Raw genomic sequence first — 18,212 nt, 5'->3', positions numbered from 1 at the left:
GATCTCTCTTCAAGATGTTCAAACATTCATAGATGACCAGCAGGGTCAAATAATAATCACAGTGGTTATAGAGGGTGCAACAGGTCAGCAGCTCAGGAGTAAATGTCAGTTGACTTTTCATAACCCATAATTCAGAGGTCGAGACAGCAGGTGCGGTAGAGGTAGACAGAGAGAGAGAGAGAAATGATTCCAAAACAAATCAAATTTTGGTAAACTCAAATATCTATTGGGTGAACATATGTTTCCCATGCCAAGAAAGCCCTTTGAATGTAATTGAATTGAAATAGAGAGTGAGAGTGAGAGTGAGAGTGTGTGTGAGAGAGAGAGAGAGAGAGAGAGAGAGAGAGAGAGAGACAGCAAACCAGTGACTCAGCCCCTTTAATAAGGTCAGAGGCAGATAATCCCGGTGGAGAGAGAGGAGCTGGCCAGGCAGAGACAGCAAGTGTGGTTCGCCACTCCAGTGCCTTATCGTTCACCACTGATGCAGACCTTTGGAAAATATACATTTTGAAAAGTCTATTAAGTCCATGTGACAAAGCTAGACCAACACAATAAATCCATGATATATTTTAGACAGGTCCAAAGAAACATGATATGAAGAAACTGTAGTCTGTTTCAGAAGAACAGAATAGTATACTCTGAGTTGTCCTTATGTTAGGCTACTGACCTGGCTATGCCATATGGCTGTGGGCTACACTAGTTAATTCAGCAGACAAGATTTGCTTAGAAATCTATGGCGTTATTTTATAGTATGAAGAATACAATTGAACGTAGCTGAATAATATAGAAAGTATATTTTCTCCAAACAATTTGAGGGAGTGCGTGCACAGCTATTCTGTGTTAACTGATTAACAAAGAAGCATCAAATCAAATCAAATCAAATCAAATGTATATAGCCCTTCTTACATCAGCTGATATCTCAAAGTGCTGTACAGAAACCCAGCCTAAAACCCCAAACAGCAAGCAATGCAGGTGTAGAAGCACGGTGGCTAGGAAGCATGTCCTTGTAATATGTTTAATTTAGAATTATTTATGACACTTTAGTTGTGATACAAACGTTGGGCTACATATTTTAATGTTTAATACATTCTAAGGCTGCATGATGAGACTCTAATGATGATTTGAAAAAAGCTGGCAAGAAAGGCATGAGCTCTGCTTTGTTTTTTGCTCAGGTTGCACACACTTCATCAGTCTCTCTTTCACTATTTGACAAGCAATTGATAATGCCTCGAATTTCACTGCGGCATCCCCTTTGTGTGGCCGTAATGGCCCCTAAAAAAAAGTATGCATTTTGCGGCTACTGGCAGTTGTGCCCCTGTGCTGAATATAGTTATTATAAATCATTTTTCCCGGCTGCCTGCTCCAAAGCACCTCTTACTCACATGGCTCTCTCAGATAGCTCAATTCTCATTATCCAATGCCGGTCACGTGATCGAGTCTTTCTCACAGGCTACAAGTGAAGGCAGACACATCCTGGATGCAACTGCACGCGTCCGAGGTGCATATTGAAGATATTGGAAGAACTGTCAACTTTTATTTTTCGTCAGACAAGATGAGTAGGCTTAAGGTAAAAACAGCAAGAGCACTAGCCTATGTCCATCTACTATCCCCACATAGTACAAAAGTTGACCTATTCTATTCTGTGTGAGAAATAAATATTCCAAACATAGTCTGAGACAGTTGTGGGATGCAATAGCGCACACACACACACACACACACACACACACACACTGAGAGAAGTACGCCTGGCCCCGTCTGAGGGCTTAACTAATGTTTGAAGACATTTATATGAGATTGATTAGTGGGGTGGCTGTGGGTTAGCAGGGATAGTGGTAAAATAAATAGGGTGTGTGGCAAACTTAGCCTGGCTGACGAGACTCATGTGGTACACAGCGAGGGAGAGTAGAGGAAGACTGTGGTGTGTGTTTGGTGTCAGTCGGACTAGGGTAAATAAACACTGTCATGGGTAAATTGTCTACCACCCAGCACATACACATAGCCTACACCTATACACACACACAATCAATCAAATGTATTATTTAAAGCCCTTTTTACATCAGCATTCGTCACAAGAAACCCAACCTAAAACCCCAAACAGCAAGCAATGCAGATGTAGTAGCACGGTTGCTAGAAATAAAACACCCAAGAAAAACAGGAAGCTGGGAAGAAAACTAGAGAGTAACCAGGCTCTGAGATGTGTCCAGTCCTCTTCTGGCTGTGTACTGCCAAATTCTCTAAAATGACATTGGTTGCAGCTTATGGTAAAGAAATAAACATTACATTCTCTGTTAACAGTTCTGGTGGACATTCCTGCAGTCAGCATGCCAATTGCACACTCCCTCAAAAACTTGAGACATCTGTGGCATTGTGTTGTGTGACAAAATTGCACATTTTAGAGTGGCCTTTTATTGTCCCCAGCACAAGGTGCATCTGTGTAATGATCATGGGGTTTAATCAGTTTCTTGATATGCTACAGCTGTCAGATGGATGGATTATCTTGGCAAAGAATAAATGCTCACTAACAGGGATATAAACACATTTGTGCACAACATTTGAGAGTAATAAGCTTTTTGTGAGTATGGAACAATTCTGGGATCTTTTATTTCTGTTCATGAAACATGGGACCAACACTTTACATGTTGCGTTTATATTTTTGTTTAGTGTACATAATGCAAGACACAATAAAAAAAACACAACCTCCTTTCAAAAAGCAGGATGTTTAATTACAACAATCATCAAATCCCATAAAACCTGGTTGTTTCTCTTCAGAAGTACATTTTTATCGGATTCAGAGTAAAATTACGACAGTATACAAGCATGAAATAGACTTTGTTATGCTTATTTTTTTGCATATAAGATAGCAAAAGTGCATTTCCTCTGTTTGAGCATTGGCACTTGTTTCATTGAGAAGCCATACACTTATAAATGATAATAACAAAATAAAAACATAACATTTTCTGAGATTGGCACTCAGGCTATGCTTGGATGACTGTCTGTTTGTGCTATCATTCCAACTTCTTGTCACTCACTTTCATGACAAACATTTGGCTTGACAATACCAGCAATTGAGTATGCAAGAACACAAACAGATCTGAGACCAGGCTAATCCAATATAATGGACCAGACCAGTTTCATTGGGTTTATGGGACCAACTGCTTGCATATGTCTTGCAGATGTCTTGGCCTTGTGTTTTCAGGAGTAGCGGATAATGCAGGAGAAGAAGCCATGCGAGGGGAGGGAGCAGGAGGAAGTGGTTGAGCACAGTAAAGTTTAAAAGCGGGCGCGGATACGCTCCAGAGGGTCAGTTTCCCACAACTTGGGGTCCCAGGCCTGGAACCAGCCGGTGAAGGTTGGTGGTTCCATTCCCTGCTTGATCGTAGTGATGGCAATGCCCCGGCGACCAGAAGGGTCCGAATCCACATAGTCTTTGGCTGAAAGACAAGAAAGCTCTACATTAAGCTCCATAGATCAGTTTCACAAACTCGGTCTTGGCCTAGCACTACACAGCTGATTCAAATGATCAACTCATCATCAAGCTTTGATTCTTTGAATCTGCTGTGTAGTGCTAGGGGAAAAAACTAAACGGGGTGGCCCAGGACAGAGTTTGGGAAACCCTGCTATAGATTGACACTTTTTGTTAGTGACTACACTGAGGTAGTGATAGCGTGTATGCATCAACAACGGCCAATAGATTATTAATCAATCGTACCAATTTTTGCTGATCCGGTCCTTTCCACCTCATTGGCCTCGTTGCCGATCCAGAGGAAGATCTGTAAAAGTAAAAGAACAAATAGAATGACTAGAACGGCCATTCCCATTCAAATCAATGCTCCTTGATGGGTGGAGCGGCGGCCATATTGGGTGTACCCATGCCAAGAAGTATGTCATTCTTTTCTATGGCTTCAACCCTGCACCCTCAGGGGATCATGGGATAGGGAAACAATAAAAGCAGAATGTGGAGAGGGATTGGAGGATTGGACCACTTCCTTTAAAAACTATCATGGCAGGACTTCAGTTGTATCAGAGCCACTGGGATCATGTGGATTATACTGTATAATGGTCTTCAACTTCAGGCCAAGACCTTACCTGATCCCAAGTGTCCAGAAGCATGATGTCATCAGTTGCCAAGTCTGACTGGTTGAAATCTCCAGGCACCTCCTCAGCCTGAGAGAGAGAGATGAATACAGAGTATCCTTCACAATAAAATATTCCATCCCTACACTAAGAGAAATCCCCCTCTACTCACTATGAGCCTGCCAGTCTTGTTAGAGCAGCCAAACAGGCGTGGTGGCTTAACCATCTTCTGCAGACTCCTAGAGGTCTGGTACTCCTTCTTCCCTCCCAGAGCAGACCAGAACCCAGCTGGAGGAGGATGCGGAACAATACAATATGGTACATCAGAAACACTCATCATACCAGTATGGAAAACAAGTTTAATTCAATGCAAATTAAGGAAAATCGGAAAAATTAACTATAAAGGGGCCGGCAATGACATTTGCCTCAAAAACAAAAAGTAGCTCTAGAAAAACACACAAATAAATTAGTGAGTAATTTTGTAATGACTGTTCACATGTATTATTTGCTAATAAAAGTGCTACAATAAACGTATTTAAAATAGAAAAACCTAATGTAAATGAATCCTATCATCACTAAAATATGTTATGTTATGCCTGTGATTAGGTGTAAGACTAAAACACCCACCTGGCTCCTTGCCCTCTGACACCTCAGTGGCACTTCCTCCTCCCAGGAAAGAGGTGACGAATTGGGCTGCAGCCAGCTCCTCCTCAGTGGCCCCCACTCCCCTCCACAGGAACACAGTGTTAGGGGACTTCAGCACAAACACATCATTGGTGTTCAGGAATGCAGCAGAGGGCTCCACCTGGATAGGAGAGAATGGGAGCGAGGGAGTGATAGCGAGAGAAAGAAGTGGTGAGGTACTCATATCCTATAATTCTCCTCAGTTACTTTATTAACTGGCAGAATATACATTTTCTACATTATATATATATACATTATATCCTTTCTCATATTCCTTATGTAACTTCATAACTTCTGCCCTAATTTAAAGTAATCAGGATCATTCAAAATATCAGTGGTTAGTACTGTAGGTTGTGTATGTTGTGTGATCACCTAAACCTACATAGGCCTTCAGTGTGTGTGTGTGTATATATGTATGCAACCAATACATTTTGATTTGATTTGTATATGTTGTATGACTGACTGACCTCCACAGCCCGTGTGGCCCTGGTGGAGCTCTGGCGGATGTGGAAGAGGCGTGTGGAGCCCACCCTGCTCTGGCCCCCCTTACGGGACGTCCCTCCCAGGTGGATCACCATGGGCTTACCCTTGAACAGACTCATCAGGTGGGCCGGCTCCTGGCCCTGAGTCACACGCACCTGGAGGAGAGAGTAGGAGAGGAGACACTTCAGCATATCCGTCAAACCACAGAATAGGATCGACACACACAAGAGGCTGGAACCTGCACAGGGTCAGCCACAGAGCAGTGCCTCTGGAGCCTTCACAAGTCCAACCATTTAAGTCAAGACAATGATATACAGAAACCCCCTTCTTATGACATATGTGATGTGATTAAATAAGACATATCTGTTATGAATATTGTCTGAATTAGTATTTTACCTGGACAGGAGACCCTCCCATGGAGTCATCCAGCCTGACAGTCAGGAAGGCAGAGGCAGCCAGCTCATCCTGAGTACACTTCAGCCCCTGCCTGCAATCATCAATCAATCAATCTTACAGGGATATGAATAGGGACAAACACAGAGAACGGATGTGCTCCTGCCTCCAGCAGAGCTAGGCCTATAGCTTAAGCATGATTATGTCTCCCTCTTGTGGCGACATGGTGAACAATACTCACCAGGTGTAGATGATATGCTGCTCCCTGCCTCCCAGGCGGTAGCTGTACAGGACCAGGTAGCAGTCACCTCCATAAAACTGGCCATAGCTGGAGGGGTCCACTGGCACCTGGTCACCATCCTCCACACGCCACACCTGAGGAGGAAATCCATCGCCTTTACATTACGACATACACTGAGTGTACAAAATATTAATAACACATTCCTAATATTGAGTTGCACCCCAACTTTTGCCCTCAGAACTGCCTCAATTCGTCGAGCATGGACTCTACAAGGTATTGAAAGCGTTCCACAGGGATGCTGGCCCATGCGGACTCAAATGCTTCCAACAGTTGTGTCAAGGATGTCCTTTGGGTGTTGTACCATTCTTGATAGGGGCGCAACTTTGGTTTTAGAAGTGGGGAGACAAGTTACAAGAGTGCTCCACATCCCACCAGCAGAAATAGCCTGGCAGCTGGCAGAGAGAGGTGGCATGACACCAGAAATGAAACCTAATGTGTTCATAATGTTTTGTACACTCACTGTACTTCTCCCAGTGTGTCATGTTCTACATTAAACCCACCAGGAGTAGTAGAGTTAGATCAGTATTTCCCAAACCTCTCCTCCAGTACCTATGCAAAAGATACAACTGAATGCATTCAATTGAAATGTACAACTGACTAGGTATCCCGTTTCCCTTTCCCAGCCAGTGCCACTTGTTTTAAATAGTCCTGAGTTAGATCATCGTATGTTATCACTACTCTCTTCCAGCCGTACCTGAACCTTCCCGGATCCGTCATCCACCATGCCGTGCTGGGCTGCCATGGTCTTGTTGGTGTGCAGGCCGGAGGAGTCAAAGGGGACCTGCACCACCTTGGCGATACGCCCCAAGCTGTAGGCCTGGCCTGGGCCCGTGGTCTGGTCCTTATCCTTCCAGTTACAGAAGAACTGCTTGAACAGGGTGGTCTCTCCTCCGCCTGGCAACACCTGGACCTGTAGAATAAAATAGAGTAGACTTCAAAGGACTTGATCAGTCCACAGATCTGAGAGGATGTTGATGGGATGTGGAGTGGTGGCTGTCATGGAATGCCATTTCCCTTATGTATGGAAAATGCCGGACCAGGGGGATTAACATGTGCTCTTCCGGAGTTGGCTGTGTTACCACTTGAGAGTAACTTCCCAAATATGGGTACAAGTTCAGAATATTCAAGGCAGCAGTAGTGACGGGGGAGAAGTTTGATGTAACGTTACCTGAGTGTGTCTGGGGTACTTCTTCTCCTTGATGAACTGCTCTGCGGCCTTCATGGCAGCATTGCGTTCAGCTGTGTTGGCACTAGGTCCTTTCCAGATGAAGATCTTGCTGTCCACTCCATTGTCCAGAATGTAACACTCACTGGGGGAAAGCATTTCTTGTTTAAAGGGGCTGGTCTGGGCCACCACTGATGCCTTCATGGAGCCGGCCGCATCAGAGATCTACAATACATCTTTATTCATCAATATTATACAGAGACAACGGAAATGGATACTTTTGCTGTCACAGTGCGCAGCGCAGCACCATGCCATAACACACCACACACACACACACACACACGTCAGACTGGGAGCATCACAAGGCTGCAAATCTTTACCATGTAGAGAGCTCCCTTCTTCTGGTTGGATCTATCAACAGACTCGTCATCAGGGCTTCCTGCAGGGATGTTGGGTTTGGGCCCTAGAGCCTAAAAATAAACACAATCACAACAATGCTTCATGTCATGAATAAGGGGAAATAAGTCATAGACAAGTTAATCAGCTCTGCCTAAGAAGTCCCAGTGCACTCCTCTAAAAAGGTTCCAGCATTGCATAAAATACCTTGTATATAGTTTATGACCACCATGCAAGACTAGGAACAACTCCTTACCCTTTAAATGCATTGAATGAGATAAGGTCGTACCAGAGCGCATAATAATGCCAGATGCCAGTAACCATCCCTCTCATATTCTCTGACCCTTCCAATGTAACAGGGTCAGGAAGTGGTGGTGAAGGTAGCTATCCTCCCTCCGCGATCATCTGTGTGTGTGGGTGTGTGGGTGTGTGTGCGTGTGTGTGAGAGAGAGAGTTACTCACGTCGATGACAGCCTGTGGCTCTCCTCCCTCCTCAATCATCAGCAGCGTGGCACGGCCATTCCTCTCGTTGTCACGGACATCGATGGCCACCTGGGATGCCTTCAGACGCTCAAATCTGTTGCACTCGCTGCCACACCACTGGAAGATGTCCTGAGAATAGAAACAAAAGCTGTCTGAATGGCCATGACTCAGACTAAGGGAAGAGACTCTTGCCTTTATGCATAAGGGAGAGTGGGGTAAGTTGAGCCAAATGGGTACGACAAGCCACCCTTGTTTATAGGAAACCATACACAAAATGTATCGTTTGATAAGCAAGTCAGGCCCAAAAAACAGTTTTTTTTGTGTTAGAGGTTTCATGATGCTTGTATCTAAACCAAATTAGATACTTTTAAGATTGTTCTATACATCAGTTGAGGCCTCTATAAGCTTAAATATACCTAGCATGGAAGTGCATCCTTGTAGCTGCGTGGGCTAATTTAGTCAAAATATTTGCCTTGGGGTAAGTTGAGCCAATGGCAAGTTAAGCAAATTGAAGTGTTTTCTTTCCTGGGGTAATGCAAGGCATTATCCCTGGGATATGAGGTAACAACAGGACCTGGCCTATGTTAAAAGTGTTGAAAAATAATGTTTGTTAGGTGTTAAACCTGTGTTAAAATATTCTTAGAATTATTAAAAGACAAAAAAGCGATTGTGTTGAATTGTGTTTGGGAAAAAAAGCTAGACATGGTTTTAAAAAGGTAGTGCTAATATTTAATTCAGCACATTCATTTGTAGGCGGTTTAACTTACCCTGTCCCGGGGCTCAACTTACCCCACACCCTGGGTAAGCCGTGCCAGGAGACCACGTTTTTGGACATGCAATGTTTTCAAGACGGTAACGTTTACATGAATTCTGATTATTCCCAGGGATACAGACCATCCTAAAATATATGTAGATATCTTTGTTAGACAGAATACTATATTTCCCTTGACGGCGTGATGCTGAATGAACAAAATGGCTCAACATATCCCACTCTCCCCTACTTATACATGCATGATCCACAAAATAACAACTGGGGTATCTCCTTCTTTGGAGAGGGCTGTCAAATCACCCTCATTACACATATGCAAACATTGTGCATGTGGGATCATTGTGTTTCTGCCTATGTGACAATCCCCTTATGTAGCATTGGCCAAGTTCAACACACGAGTCTGGTTGAGGAGACTTAGTAACATATCATAATTTAGCTTAGTCACCAATAGGCTATCCCAGCCTCACCTTTCCTAGGTCGATGATGAAACAGTCTCCTCTGTTGAAGCTGGACCAGGACATGTCTACCTCTGTGGCCCTGATGGCCCTGCGGCCCTTGATGTGCAGCAGACGCTTGACGTTCATGTCGTTGGTCACTACGTGCTGGAAGCCAGAGGCCACCCCACCTTGCTGAAGGACAGAGAATGAAAATAGTGTATCAGGTTAACAAAGCTAACAATAATACATTGCTTATAAGAAGTGTATATTTATGTTACATACTGCATGTTATACTCCAACGTCATTGTCAGCAACTTTGTTCAGAGTAGTAAGTAAACATTTACTTCCATAGCTTCCTCTACTTGCCAATCCAAAAGCCAATGTAAAATCTTGCCAGACATGTAGCCATTTGGCTTTCTGGAATTAGACCCATATGTGTCCTCCCTTAGCCTGTCCATCATTTGAAACTCTCCATGGCAACCCTCTATATCGACTGCAGATGCTAAATCTTAAATACACACATTACTATAAATAGCACAGTTACCTTTTTAGCAAATCCCTCTTTTGTGCATGTACAGCTTCAAATATGTGCAACATGTGTCATGACTCATTAGTATTTCAATACTTTGATGGGTGTGTTGCTGTTGTTCTCACTAGAGTACTGATTGATACACATTTTACTATCCTTTAACTGGACGCTGGTAATCAATAGCTGTGAAATTGAGTCTCATTAGTCAACAAGTTCAAATGGGACTCCACTCTACTTACCAATACTTAACCTAATGAGAAACCCATGCACATTCTTTTTGATAATTACCCTTCTCTTCAAATTCATTGGGCTTCAATGTCACTGACATACTTAGAGAAGTATAGTAGTGGGATGTATAACAACAGAGTAAGCATCTAAGTGCTGGAAAGGGAAACCAAAGCTATACTGGGGTTGTCATGCGAGACACAGCGAGACATTTTTAAAAGGATGTGCAGTACTGTATTTATTAAGGATCCCCATTAGCTGCTGCCTTAGCAGCAGCTACTCTTTCCGGGCTCCAAACACATTAAGGCACTTACATCACGCATAAAACAAAATATAAAATACATAATTGAACATAATTACACCACCACATATCTACAATACTAAATGTATAATACCACCATACAACAATATTAAAATATATGTGTGTGTGTAGAGTGTGCGTGCTAGCGTGTGTGGGTATCTTTATTTAACCAAGAAACACTCAAGGTTTTTCTATGGTGATCTGATCTAAGCTGATATGCCCAACTGTCTCTCCGAGATGTTATTCTGTAATATCTAACCTTGTACTTGATGCCAGACTTGAAGTAACCCAGGAAGGTGAGAGACTCGTTGTTCTGCACCTCTCTGAACTGGACCGGGTCTCCGCCCAGGAAATCATCCAGCTGGGTGGTAAAGATGGCCGCCGCACCTTTCTCATCCTGAGAACTCTCACTTCCTGTGGTATCAGCCAATAGAGACGTGGGGAGTTGAGGAAGAAGACCAATGGGAAAGTCCATATGAACATACAGAACGGTGTATGGTAAAGTTTCCCCTAGGTGCAGTTCTTGGATCAGTTTAGCATTTGTCCTACTAATGGTTAAGGTTAGGATTGCTGATCCTAGATCTGTACATAGGGGTAACTTCTCCCCGGAGCATACACAACAATACAAGGGAGGAACCTTTTAGTTAATTATCAAATAGATATGACAAGTGAACAGGTATGTATCTTTTGATAACCCTTATCACTATGTGGGCATTTCCTGCATGTATAGGATAATGGTTAAAAGGCACAGCCTGAGTGACCATGGTGATAAGCTATATCAATCGGGTAACCAGCTCTCTCTCTCACCCAGCCACATGTGGATGTAGTATGAGGGGGCGGCAGTGGTGTAGAGAAGAACGTAACAGTCTCCGGTGAAGAAGTTCCCGTGGAGCTGTTTAAGAACCGGCTTCAGATCCATCTTCTCCACGCGCCACACCTGAAGACCAGGCTCCTTCCCTGCAGTCTGAAATTCCTTATGGAACACCATGGTTCTGGAGAGGAGGAGAAACAAAGTAACATTTCATACTTGAGCTTGCCGTAGTTAGGACTTCAACAATGTTATGTAATAGTAACCAACCCCTATCTTGATCCACTACTCTACAAGCCATCTAACTATTTCCGCCTTGATCTAATTCTCTGTTTGGTGAGTGCTATACAAGGTGACTGTCATTACCACTGACAAACACAAAAACCCCTCAGTGATGTCAAAGATATGATGGAAACTTATGGCTCTTTATCACCTGTTATGGAGGACTTTAAATCAAATCAATGTTTATTGGTCGCGTACACAGATTTGCAAATGTTATTGCAGGTACTGAAAAATGCTTATGCTTCTAGCTCCAACAGTGTAGTAATATTTAGCAATATAACAACAATACACACAATCAAAAATTGCACAAAATATCAGAATGAGCGTCTGTAGTGTGAAAGGTTAATCTATGGCGCTAATAATTGTCACCCCTTCTCCCGCTCCAGCGCTCGATGTCACCGGTCTACTAACCACCGGTCCTGGCAACCCACATTACACACACCTGGCAACCATCAATACGCACACCTGCGCCCCATCGTTATGCATACCTGGACTTCATCATCACCTTTATTACTCTCCCTTTATTTAGCCCTCAGTATTCAGGCAGTATTGGTTTTGTTTTCATGTCCAGTACGCTTCTCTTGTTTTTTATATCTTCATGTTCTTTGTTATTAAACTCACCAACTGCACTTGCTTCCTGATTCTCTGCATCTATGTTACGATAATGGAAGTTTATGTACTAAAGTAGGTTTCATAATACACTACTGCTATGGTGTGCTGTCATATGTGTATGAGGATAATTGCTGTATGTCACAAGTAATGTCATATATGTCATATAGTTCCATTGAATCCTTATAGGATCCTTAATAACCTCGACGGGATCGGTTTCCCCCCACGGGATGGTTGAGCTAACATGTGCTAATGTGATTAGCATGACGTTTTAAGTAACAAGAACATTTCCCAGGACATAGACACATCTAATATGGGCAGAAAGCTTAGATTAACAAGCATTTAACTGCACTGTCCAATTTACATGAGCTATTACAGTGAAAGAATACCATGCTATTGTTTGAGGAGAGTGCACAGTTATGAACTTCAAAATGTATTAATTAACCAATTAGGCACATTTGGGCAGTCTTGATGCAACATTTTGAACAGAAATGCAATGGTTCATTGGATCAGTATAAAGCTTTGCACATACACTGCTGCCATCTAGTGGCCAAATATTGCACCTAGATTCCTAAGTCATACACTACCAGTCCAAAGTTATTCAGGGGTTTTTCTTTATTTTGACTATTTTCTACATTGAAGAATAATAGTGAAGCCATCAAAACAATGAAATAACACATATGGAATGTGTAGTAACCAAAAAAGTATTAAACAAATCAAAATATATTTTATATGAGATTCTTCAAATAGCCACCCTTTGCACACTCTTGGCATTCTCTCAACCATTTTCACCTGGAATGCTTTTCCAACAGTCTTGAAGGAGTTCCCACATATGCTGAGCACTTGTTGGCTGCTTTTCCTTCACTCTGCGGTTCGACTCATCCCAAACCATCTCAATTTGGTTGAGGTCGGGTGATTGTGGATGCCAGGTCATCTGATGCAGCACCATCACTCCCCTTCTTTGTCAAATAGCCCTTACCAAGCCTGGAGGTGTGTTGGGTCATTGTCCTGTTGAAAAACAAATGATAGTCCCACTAAGCCCAAACCAGATGGGATGGCGTATCGCTGCAGAATGCTGTGGTAGCCATGCTGGTTAAGTGTGCCTTGAATTCTAAATAAATCAGACTGTGTCACCAGCAAAGCACCCCCACACCATAACACCACTTCCTCCATGCTTTACGGTGGAAAATACACATGTGGAGATCATCCGTTCACTCACACCGCGTCTCACAAAGACAGGGTGGTTGGAACCAATCTCCAATTTGGACTCGAGACCAAAGGACACATTTCCACCAGTCTAATGTCCATTTCTCGTGTTTCTTGGCCCAAGCAAGTGTCTTCTTCTTGTTGGTGTATTTTAGTAGTGGTTCCCTTACAGCAACTCAACCATGAAGGCCTGATTCACACAGTCTCCTCTGAACCGTTGATGTTGAGATTTATCTGTTACTTGAACTCTGTGAAGCATTTATTTGGGCTGCAATTTCTGAGGCTGGTAACGCTAATGAACTTACCCTCTGCAGCAGAGGTAACTCTGGGTCTTCCATTCCTGTGGCGGTCCTCATGAGAGCCAGTTTCATCATAGCGCTTGATGGTTTTTGCGATTGCACTTGAAGAAACTTTCAAAGTTCTTGATATTTTCCGGATTGACTGACCTTCATATCTTAAAGTAATGATGGACTGTCATTTCTCTTTGCTTATTTGAGCTGTTCTTGCCATAATATGGACTTGGTCTTTTACCAAATAGGGCTATCTTCTGTATATCCCCCCTACCTTGTCACAACACAACTGATTGGCTCAAACGTATTAAGGAAAGAGTTTCCACAAATTAACTTTTAAGAAGGCACACCTGTTAATTGAAATGCATTCCAGGTGACTACGTCATGAAGCTGGTTGAGAGAATGCCAAGAGTGTGCAAAGCTATCATGAAGGCAAAGGGTGACTATTTGAAGAATCTCAAATATAAAATATATTTTGATTTGTCTAACACTTTTTTGGTTACTACATGATTCCATGTGTTATTTCATAGTTTTGATATCTTCACTATTATCCTACAATGTAGAAAATAGTAAAAAAAACAAAAAAAAAACCTTGAATGAGTAGGTGTTCTAAAACTGTATATTGGCCTTTCTCTTGCATTTCAAAGAAGGAACAAACAAATAAATAAAACGCATGTTTTTTCTTTATACGGGAACACTTAAACAACACAATGCAACTCTAAGTCAATCACACTTCTGTGAAATCAAACTGTCCACTTAGGAAGCAACACTGATTGACAATAAATGTCACATGCTGTTGTGCAAATGGAATAGACAACAGGTGGAAATTATAGGCAATTAGCAAGACACCCCCAATAAAGGAGTGGTTCTGCAGGTGGTGACCACAGACCACTTCTCAGTTCCTATGCTTCCTGGCTGATGTTTTGGTCACTTTTGAATTCTGGCGGTGCTTTCATTCTAGTGGTAGCATGAGACGGAGTCTACAACCCACACAAGTGGCTCAGGTACTGCAGCTCATCCAGGATGGCACATCAATGCGAGCTGTGGCAAGAAGGTTTGCTGTGTCTGTCAGCGTAGTGACCAGAGCATGGAGGCGCTACCAGGAGACAGGCCAGTACATCAGGAGATGTGGAGGAGGCCGTAGGAGGGCAACAACCCAGCAGCAGGACCGCTACCTCCGCCTTTGTGCAAGGAGGAGCAGGAGGAGCACTGCCAGAGCCCTGCAAAATGACCTCCAGCAGCGACAAATGTGCATGTGTCTGCTCAAACGGTCAGAAACAGACTCCATGAGGGTGGTATGAGGGCCCGACGTCCACAGGTGGGGGTTGTGCTTACAGTCCAACACCGTGCAGGACGTTTGGCATTTTCCAGAGAACACCAAGATTGGCAAATTCGCCACTGGCGCTCTGTGCTCTTCACAGATGAAAGCAGGTTCACACTGAGCACATGTGACAGACGTGACAGAGTCTGGAGACGCCGTGGAGAATGTTCTGCTGCCTGCAACATCCTCCAGCATGACCGGTTTGGCGGTGGGTCAGTCATGGTGTGGGGTGGCATTTCTTTGGGGGGCCGCACAGCCCTCCATGTGCTCGCCAGAGGTAGCCTGACTGCCATTAGGTACCGAGATGAGATCCTCAGACCCCTTGTGAGACCATATGCTGGTGCGGTTGGCCCTGGGTTCCTCCTAATGCAAGACAATGCTAGACCTCATGTGGCTGGAGTGTGTCAGCAGTTCCTGCAAGAGGAAGGCATTGATGCTATGGACTGGCCCGCCCGTTCCCCAGACCTGAATCCAATTGAGCACATCTGGGACATCATGTCTCGCTCCATCCACCAACGCCACGTTGCACCACAGACTGTCCAGGAGTTGGCGGATGCTTTAGTCCAGGTCTGGGAGGAGATCCCTCAGGAGACCATCCGCCACCTCATCAGGAGCATGCCCAGGCGTTGTAGGGAGGTCATACAGGCACGTGGAGGCCACACACACTGCTGAGCCTCATTTTGACTTGTTTTAAGGACATTACATCAAAGTTGGATCAGCCTGTAGTGTGGTTTTCCACTTTAATTTTGAGTGTGACTCCAAATCCACCTCCATGGGTTGATAAATTGGATTTCCATTGATTATTTTTGTGTGATTTTGTTGTCAGCACATTGAACTATGTAAAGAAAAAAGTATTTAATAAGATTATTTCTTTCATTCAGATGTAGGATGTGTTGTTTAAGTGTTCCCTTTATTTTTTTGAGCAGTATATTATCTTTTACCAGATCTATGTGTTATATTCTCCTACATTAATTTCACATTTCTACGAACTTCAAAGTGTTTCCTTTCAAATGGTTTCAAGAATATGCATATCCTTGCTTCAGGTCCTGAGCTACAGGCAGTTAGATTTGGGTATGTCATTTTAGGCAAAATTTTGAAAAAAAGTGTCCGATCTTTAAGAGGTTTTAATACACAACACAGGGCAAAGCTTCCCATTCTCAGTGAATGTTTTCCTCAGGTAAACAGAGGTAATTGTTGGCCCACCGAAGAGAAGGCCATATGAACAGTATTATTTACATAAGACAGGTGTGTGTTCTGTGGAATGGCCCACCATAATGGCAGCAGATACCAGGGTGTCTGTTTGTTGGAGACCAATCATTATTTTCTTGGACAGTTTATCCTTACTATGGATGTCTTCCAGTCCACATCATTAAAACCAAAATGTTATGTGTGCTTGAATTTATAAACTTATGTCTTTATTACTGGAAGTATATGAGAGTATATCTCTCATATTGGACTTAACATAAAACCTGTTACTTTACTATTATTACTCCTTTATTGACAATTGTGTGTCTAACTACGCTTTGTTCCAAATGGCACCCTAATCCCTATATAGTGCAATACTTTTGACCAGAGCACTAAATCTGTGTTGATCTAGGGTGGTGGTGCAAAGAGAGTGAATTAAGTGACCCTGATTGACTCATGGGAGAACTTGGAACAGTAGCTCTCTCACTTTCTCTCCAAATTGACGGTTTGGAAGACTGATCCTTTTCTCAACAATCCAGCAACTGAAAATGTACAGTACTTGTCCATTTCACCATACAAGCAGGAATTACATAATATCAATATATCTTTCCTGCAGCCATGTTTTGATTGAAGCTTTTTGTGAGATTGGATAAGAAGAGACATTTCTCCCAAGGAAGGAATCTGTAAACATATGCCCATTTGTGACCCATTTGTTCCTCTAACCAATTATCCTCTAGTATTCCCCTAGCAGCTTGTTTCCTATGTGGTGCTACTGGATGAGTTCTGGGTTCATTCTGGTCGAGGATGACTCAACACAAAACCACTTCAGAACACAGATGACAAAAACTATAGGATTCATGACCCTCAAAAAATGGTATGTAAGATTGAGACAAACATGATAAGAATAGATTATATATTTAATTCATTAATTAAATTCATATGAATGATCAGTCATTAGAATATTACATTCACAATCTTATTGTGCAAAAAAGCATCAACATACAGAGAGATAGATGACGGACTTATTTTTTTGTTCAAATCCTTGTCTATAATATTTCTAACTCATATGCCAGTGTTTGTAACTTTCCATATTCTCTAGTCAACATGTTGACACAGCAACTCAATTAAGCAATCAAATGGAGAACTGTAGCCTACAAGTCTTTTAATCTCTGTTAATTCCGCTGCAAGATATGACATGACTCACATTACAAGGACTGTTTTTGAGTAGGTTTTTTCCCTCTTGGATTCATGTGATTCCAGCCAGCCGACACGCACTACAATTTAAAAGGCACAGTGGCAGTAAATTCACGAAATGATTAATGAAATAGAAGCGTATCTAAGTTCTATTTATTTTTTTACTTACATTTTCGAACAAACAGTTATTTTTAACTACGATTGGCCACTCTACACATTTTGAGTGAATTAACATAATCTTGACATCTATTTAAAATAGCGAAAGACATCTAGCCTAGGCTACCTGATATGAGTTTACAGCGCAACTGCAATATGATAAAGCATATCTCTACCGGCAGCAACATTCTACTTCAATACTTAAGATTCTGATAATAAACAACTTTATAGTTTAGTTCTTGTCTCTAAAGAAGCTACAGAAATTAGTATGTTTCCTATTTTCCATGAACATAGGCTTTCTTTTTTTCCCGATCAATTTATGTACTTATTTTACAAATCTATGTGTATCCTTATTGTATGAGAACAGTTGATGTATAGTTATAAAATGTTGTATTATAAAAATGTTTACCTGTTAGTAGAAAACGCTCGAAGATGAACTCAGTAGCAAAGTCAGATTTGGATGTTGTGTAGTATTCCTGATTGTGAAAAGATTGAATGTGAGAGAGGATATTATATAGCTGGAGGTCAGCGCTCGGAAAAGAAGAGGCGTCTCCGGACGCGCCCCAACCCACCTGCAAGTAACAACACGTCGTAAACATACCACTATAGGCCTACATTGAGTAAGGTACCAGTCATTGGCAACAGTGGCGGTTCAAGCTTGTATGGCTCCCTGGGCGGACCCCCACTTTAGCCCCCCCCCTCCACCCCCAACAACAACAAAAAGCACCATTCTGCACTGTAAATTTTATTCAGACATTTGGAACAACGCAAATAAATAATCATAACATTTAAAACTATCTAAATATAAAAAATATATACAAAAATAAGACTCATAAATATCAAAAAGTAACAAAGACAAATAGAAACAAATTGTAGTATATAAATATAAATAAAAAAGAGAATCAAATTATTACACTATTA

General features: G+C 42.3%; 1 protein-coding gene across 1 annotated transcript; it reads right to left on the bottom strand.

The window, feature by feature from the left end:
* Positions 1-2,698: 2,698 nt before the first annotated feature.
* Positions 2,699-17,931, bottom strand: LOC106560322 (gelsolin). The gene is made up of 16 exons (XM_014123122.3): positions 17,701-17,931; positions 11,048-11,232; positions 10,500-10,654; positions 9,216-9,377; positions 7,959-8,108; positions 7,481-7,570; positions 7,104-7,325; positions 6,630-6,845; positions 5,876-6,009; positions 5,638-5,728; positions 5,226-5,396; positions 4,702-4,879; positions 4,247-4,362; positions 4,087-4,164; positions 3,710-3,770; positions 2,699-3,431 (listed from the first exon to the last, which is right to left on the bottom strand). The coding sequence occupies exons 2-16, from the start codon at positions 11,226-11,228 to the stop codon at positions 3,271-3,273; spliced, it is 2,166 nt and encodes a 721-aa protein (XP_013978597.1). The 5' UTR covers positions 11,229-11,232; positions 17,701-17,931; the 3' UTR covers positions 2,699-3,270.
* Between the last annotated feature and the right edge of the window lie 281 nt (positions 17,932-18,212).

This window comes from Salmo salar, chromosome 10, assembly GCF_965601325.2.
Source record: "Salmo salar chromosome 10, fSalSal1, whole genome shotgun sequence".
In the NCBI taxonomy this organism is placed as follows: domain Eukaryota; kingdom Metazoa; phylum Chordata; class Actinopteri; order Salmoniformes; family Salmonidae; genus Salmo; species Salmo salar.
This window is presented reverse-complemented; position numbering and strand designations above follow the sequence as displayed.

Coding starts and splice junctions, on each gene's coding strand:
- LOC106560322 (XM_014123122.3), bottom strand. CDS start 11,228: ATGGTGTTCCATAAGGAATTTCAGACTGCAGGGAAGGAGCCTGGTCTT. Junction 10,655..11,047: donor CTACATCCACATGTGGCTGG/GTGAGAGAGAGA, acceptor CTGATACCACAG/GAAGTGAGAGTTCTCAGGAT. Junction 4,880..5,225: donor GGGCCACACGGGCTGTGGAG/GTCAGTCAGTCA, acceptor TCTCCTATCCAG/GTGGAGCCCTCTGCTGCATT.